Source organism: Oncorhynchus nerka, linkage group LG23 (assembly GCF_034236695.1).
Source record: "Oncorhynchus nerka isolate Pitt River linkage group LG23, Oner_Uvic_2.0, whole genome shotgun sequence".
In the NCBI taxonomy this organism is placed as follows: Eukaryota; Metazoa; Chordata; class Actinopteri; order Salmoniformes; family Salmonidae; genus Oncorhynchus; species Oncorhynchus nerka.
The window spans coordinates 47,194,667-47,201,404 of NC_088418.1; the positions used below are offsets into that span (position 1 = coordinate 47,194,667).

Below are 6,738 nucleotides of genomic sequence, written 5' to 3' on the forward strand. Positions count from 1 at the left end.
TGCATAGTAGTGAATAGTAGTTGAAAAAACAAGCATACAACATTTACATAATGCATTTCATCCACCATCTGCTCAAACTGTGCCACACTAAGGGACCACTTACCAGTCACTTCGTCTTCTCTGCTCTCTCTGTCTTCTCCGCTGTCTCCGTCTGCTCGCTCTGCCTTCTCTGCTCTCTCCGTCCTCTCTGCGCTCTCTGGCTTCTCTGCTCTCTCCGTCCTCTCTGCTATCTCTGCCTTCTCTGCTCTCTCCTTCTCCTCTGCCTTCTCTGCTCTCTCTGTCTCCTCTGCCTTCCTCCTCCCTCTTCTCCAGAAAAACCCCACCTGCAGCTGCCTGGCTCTGGCTAGGTAGAACATGGGACCAATGTAGCTGCCAGAGCTAGGGAAGCAGAGGTGAGGAGGAAGGACCAAAGACACCAACCTATGCCTGGCACGAGCAGATCACATGGAAGTCGCTCCATTGACCTACGGGTCACAGACTTCCAAGTGCAGACTCAAAAACTACCACCACCACCACCTACCTGAACAAGATGACAGGGATGAACCCAGGAGTGATGTGCCGCTACGACTCGGTGAGGCTGACGCTAAGGCAGAGAAGCAATTCATTGAACACAATGAATGCCTACTCTGCTCTCTCCGTCTTCTCTGCCTTCCTCTCCACTCTTCTCCAGAAACATCCCACCTGCAGCTGCCTGGCTCTGGCAAGGTAGAACATGAGACCAATGTAGAGGCCAAAGCTGGGGAAGCATATCATCATCTTCATAACATTGCACAACTTTGTATCCAGCTTTGTAGACTCCACGAGGAAAAAGAGCGTCTAGAGCACTAGAACCGGAAGATACACCACCGCGGTGGGCTCCAGGACAGCTAGCATATTCTTAAGGGCCCTCCTCTTCAGAGACAAAGTTGTCTTCCCCTGGGTCTGACTCTGGGCGGGGCTCGGTTTCCAGACCGTGCTCCCTAGACAGCCCAGCGTTAGCAGGAAGAGGACGGAGATGACAGTGGCGAGCTGAGGAGGTCATCGAGTTCCGTGAAGCCCGTGAGGATGATCAGACTCGGGATGATGGCCCACACCAGGCCGTAGACGGCCAGCTGGTACTCCCACTTCCCCAGATACAGGTAGAGAACGGGTTGGGCTGCAGCATGGTAACGCTCCACACACATGCAGGCCAGGAGGATGGGGCAGCCCACCAGGTTGAGGATGGTGATGGCCTCACCTGGAGAAATGAGGGGCCCTGGGTGGCTGATGAAGTTGGTGTAGATGGGTATGGGCTTCAGGAGCAGGTAGAGCAGGTCCAGAAGAGCCAGGTTCAGACCCCGAATCTGAGAGTCACAGGTGTTAGCCAACTAGCACCACACAATCACAGTAGTCATCTAGAACCTGAGACTCACTGTACACCTATAATCTATAGCCTACTACAGAGCCATGCACGACAGGCATATCAATCTGGCAAAGGTAAAAGCATAGAAATAGAATCTATTTCGAATCTATTTCTATGGATAAAACAAGCACATAGCATGATCGTCACAAGTAAAACCTTCAAAACCTTCAGTGCTAGAAAAAAGTTAGTACCAAACTAAGTGCCAGGTGACGCAGAGCGACTGGGACGGTAGACAGACAGACCTTAGATGCAGACAGAACCTTCCCTCCCTTCAGCTGCAGCCACAGCAGAGCAGCGTTTGGCTAGAAGACCAGTCAACATGTTGACAACCTCAACCTCCATCCTCAACCGCCATCCTCAACCTCCATTCTCAACCCTCCATCCTCAACCCTCCATCCTCAACCACCATCCTCAACCTCCATCCTCAACCGCCATCCTCAACCCTCCATCCTCAACCGCCATCCTCAACCTCCATTCTCAACCTTCCATCCTCAACCCTCCATCCTCAACCGCCATCCTCAACCTCCATCCTCAACCGCCATCCTCAACCCTCCATCCTCAACCGCCATCCTCAACCTCCATCCTCAACCCTCCATCCTCAACCGCCATCCTCAACCCTCCATCCTCAAACGCCATCCTCAACCGCCATCCTCAACCGCCATCCTCAACCCTCCATCCTCAACCCTCCATCCTCAACCCTCCATCCTCAACCCTCCATCCTCAACCGCCATCCTCAACCGCCATCCTCAACCTCCATCCTCAACCCTCCATCCTCAACCCTCCATCCTCAACCCTCCATCCTCAACCGCCATCCTCAACCTCCATCCTCAACCCTCCATCCTCAACCTCCATCCTCAACCCTCCATCCTCAACCCTCCATCCTCAACCTCCATCCTCAACCTCCATCCTCAACCTCCATCCTCATCCGCCATCCTCAACCCTCCATCCTCAACCGCCATCCTCAACCTCCATCCTCAACCTCAAGCTGGAGTAGCAGAAGAGCTGAGGATAGTTTGACAGGACGAGAACGCCCCTCCCCCCCCACATATTGATGGATATAACTACAGATCACATTTCACCCATCATTATACAGGTCCACATTTGGTCTAACACTACACAGCTGATTCATGGAATCAATTCCTCATCAAGCTTTGATGATTTGAATCAGCTGTGCGTAGTGCTAGGGCAAAAACCAAAAGGTGCACACTTTGGGGTCCCCAGGACAGAGTGAAACGCTGGTTCAGAGCATGTCAGCGTTTTCTATGGGACTGATCTGCTGCTGAAGAGTGCAGAAATGACAGTTGATGGATAGGGCACATTGCTATGGAAATAAAGGTCACGTGGAGACACAAAATACTCCCAGAGCACTACATTCAACTAAACAAAAATATCTTTAATCAGTTTTTAGGTAGAAACCATTTTTCATACAAACATATTGCGGGAATAGTCAGCGCAAGGTTCTTGCAATTTCTATTGCCAGCCCGTCAGTAAAATCCATAAAGTGCAGGTTAGTTGGTGTGACTGTTCCAAGTCTCCTACCACCGTAGAAAAACACACGACAAAGACTTCAACGACAGGTAAGGAGCTCTCCAAAGTTTTAGTCCAAAGCTTTAGAACAAATAGGGGAAAATAATGGCTGAACTTTGCTGAAAGGCCTTCTCATATCATGAAATGTCCTGAACAGTCATTCTGATTCCCATGTAAAATAGCCTTTTGAGTGACAGAAATATCCCCCATTATATTATTTTGGGATATAAATGCTAAAAATGTTGGAAAATTACTTTACTAACTACCAGGAAGTGATACACAAAGCAACTCAAACAACATTGAAATTGCATCAATGATATACATATTTGATTTATACATCTCCCGTTTGACATGTTTCTGGTGCTGCGGTTCACACTAGCACTGACGGATGTGTTGACCTGACAACTGTGTCAGAGTTTTGAACGACCTGTCCCCCCTTTAGTTCCATGCTGGCTGAAGACCTAGCTAGCCAGTGACTAGCTAACACCAGTAGAGTAGCTATTTAGCTATATAAACCACGCCCCTCTGCAAACACGCTTTCTCCGATGCTGGTTACAAGGCGGTACTTATTTAAATTAGGTAAGAGAATATCATGTTACCATTTGTGTATTAAAATGAGAGAGTTAGAGTGATGTCACCCTATCCCCTTAATAATCCCGCCTCCTGAATCCAAGAATCCAAACTTTATCAATGTAGACGAAACAGTCATTTTTCATACTTTGGCCATCATACTTTCATCCAAATATCATCCAATTTCATGAAAAACATGAATTTGCATATTCATGACCTTTAAGAATAATATATTATACACCCATACATGGTATTGGGGATGATTTCTGTATCCACCTTCCTCAGCTAAGTCCATTTCTTCTTTGGTCGGTGACGACTTGGGGACCACCGCCAAACAACATCTCACAGTCTTCAGTCAGTGACATCAACAAGTGGATGTGTCCTGATAGGCCCGGATCTGAAGGGGACTTTGACCAATCAGAAGACTAATAGGAAGAAAGCTCTTGTGAAAATGGAGGACACCACAAAATGAACAAAAGCCTTGACAGGAGACACAGAGAGAATGGTAGAGATAGAAAAACCTCCTCTGCCGTGTAGAGATACACTAGAAACAGCAGAAAGGGCTTTTTCAGTGAGAGAAGAGGCGAGGAGTCAGAAAGTGCTGGAAAAGACCCTCTGGTCTCTCTGTCAGTCCATATCATACAGTATATACAGTAACACGTGTCCCATCCAGCCATCCTTGCAGTAGTAGAAGCATCTCGCTGACAGGGGTCTGAGGGCTGTTCTCAAATGGCAAATAACACCTTATTCCCGATGTAGTGCATTACTTTTGACCAAAACTTGTATAAGGTTAGCTGCATGGGGCTCTGCTCAAACGTAGCGCACTTATTAGGGAATAGTGTGTTATTTGATCCTTCCTCATTGACACTTGACCTCCAGAGAGGGAGAGAGCGAGTGGACAGTGACAGTTCAATGGGGCTGCATTTGCCATGGAACTCGCTGGGGGGTGGAGTTGTGGATGGGATACTGCAGGGTAGGATATGGGGGCATGTAGTGTGGCTGTGAGGGAGCACATCCGGAGTTGGAGGCAGAGTTGGGGGGAATGTTGTGGGGGTAGACAGGGGCAGTTGGGGCAGTGGGGGTGGGGACTCTCTGGAGCACCACGTGGGGGTAGATGATCTGACTCTCCGCCCGGAACAGACCAGGAATCGGGGCCTTCAGTAGGCTCTCCTGACTCCTAGAGAGAGAGAGAGGAGAGAGAGACCTTAGAATGAGTGGAAACAAACCATATTTGGTGTCTATAAAAGGTGCATACTGTAGCAGGTTTCAATTGATATTTACAACACGTTTAGGTTCATACAGTAGATCTCAGGTTCTCACCTCTGGTATCCGCGGTTGTCGAAGCCGGCCATGCCTCCCAGGTAGACAGGGCTTTCTGCAGCCAGCCGGAGGTCCGGCCGCTGTGACAGGTGGAAGATCTTAGGAGGGGGAAACGTGCCCCAGTCCCCGTCCTCTCTCTCCAGCCAGCACTCACTACGCCGAGAAGACCGCGTGTCTCTACGCCTGGAGAGAGGTGGTTATCATCATCTCCATCAATATCACCCCTGTCTCCTCTTTCCGGTAAAGGTTCGGAGCGTGTGTGTGTGTGTGTGTGTGATATTAATGTGTTTTCTAAAATATGCCACATATTGTTGTTGTGGGGGGAGGTCAGAGGGAGGTGCTCATGGACTCCTACATGGAGCAGACATTTGCTGCCAATTTGTTGAAATACCAGACCCTCGTGTCACGCCTGAACAGCCTTGGTTATCAGTGCAAACTTATAGTGCTGATATTTGGGAGTCTCGGCCAGGTTGACGGTACGTGCATTCAAATTGCAGGCCTGCGTCGCACAAAGGCAAAGCGTCCTACGAGGTACTGCTCTGTGTCAGTGGTCATGGGCAGCCTTATTGTATGGATAAGAAGGTGCTTTCTGTATCCACAAGTGTCGATATATCCATGACCTATGAAATGTTTGAATCCTTCTCGACTGTAATGTGATATGTGATTTGTGGATTCAAATAAAGCATTTCAAATGTGTGCGTGTGTGTGCTTGCTTGCTTGCACCTATGAATGCGTGTGGGTGTGTTTGTGTGTACCTGTTCCTGCCGTCCCTCCTGGTGGCCCTGTCCTTCCCAGTGCGTTCCTGCAGGCAGCAGATGATGAAGGAGAGAGACATTGCCAGGATGACGATGCCACTGACCACTGAGGCCAACACGGCCACGCGCAGACCCCGGTCCTCTGGCCTCGATATGGCTGAGGGGAAGGCAGGTCAAAGGCAAGTCAATTCAGTCCAGTACTGAGTCTCTGACAAATTACGTTCACCTATAATGTCGCTTCGGATATATTTTTTAAGATCTGTGATCACTGCAGGGGTAGGAGCAAGGAATAGGGAGCTAGGAAAAGAGGGTAAGAGAAATGTGTAGCAGCTAGGAGAAGGGAGCTAGGGAAGGAGGGTATGAGCTAGGTGAAATGGGCACAGAATAAGAGAAGAGGCTGGGAGTGAAAGGGCTAGCGAGGGATTGGACCAGCTGTGTTGTCTCACCCTCACAGACTGGCAGGAAGTTGCTCCACTGGGGTTTGCCTGCCCAGACGCTGCAGGAGATCTTATCACTGCCCACCAGCTGGTAGCCCTCCCTGCACCAGAAGGCCAGCACTGTACCCACCGACACCCCTGTCCCATGCTCCACATAGAATGACCCGCGCCTCGGGGGAAGCACGGACACACACAACAGACCTGGCGAGAACGTGAGATAGAGAGTGAATATGAGAATTACAAAAGCAGAACAAGAGGAAGGGTTTAGAATATTTTGATTTTCATTTATTACTGATGTTTATATCTAGCATAAGGTATACACTCTCAAAAGGTGTTCAATCTAAAACTCTCAGAGTAAATTTTACACAGTTTAATTAGCTGTTTATAGAAAGAGGGCAGAAGAGAGAGAAAGAGATTGAGGAAAATATATGTTTCAAGGAGAGGGGGGTTGATGTAATTCTCTGTAAATACACAATAGAACTCAGAGAGTTGTCTTTAATGGAAGCTCCTCTAACATCAGATATGTACAGTGCGGTGTCCCTCAGGGCAGTTGCCTTGGGCCATTACTCTTCTCTATTTTTACAAATGATTTGACACTGGTCTTACACGAAGCTAGAATGACTATGTATGCGGATGATTCCACATTCTACATGTCAGCACCCAAAGCCAGTGAGCTCACTGAAAATTTAAATAAGGTGTTACAGTCTGTGTCAGAATGGGTAATTAATAATAAACTGGTCTTAAATAA

General features: G+C 48.5%; 1 protein-coding gene across 1 annotated transcript in view; it reads right to left on the bottom strand.

The window, feature by feature from the left end:
* Nucleotides 1-2,753: 2,753 nt before the first annotated feature.
* The window catches only part of LOC115106953 (uncharacterized), an 11,849-nt gene continuing 7,864 nt past the window's right edge, over nucleotides 2,754-6,738 (bottom strand). The window contains exons 2-5 of the mRNA XM_029630213.2: nucleotides 6,000-6,191; nucleotides 5,554-5,710; nucleotides 4,799-4,981; nucleotides 2,754-4,655 (exon numbers count right to left, since the gene is read on the bottom strand). Of these exons, the coding sequence (XP_029486073.1) occupies nucleotides 4,388-4,655; nucleotides 4,799-4,981; nucleotides 5,554-5,710; nucleotides 6,000-6,191 (800 nt within the window). The 3' untranslated portion in view covers nucleotides 2,754-4,387. The remainder of the gene's footprint in view (nucleotides 4,656-4,798; nucleotides 4,982-5,553; nucleotides 5,711-5,999; nucleotides 6,192-6,738) is intronic.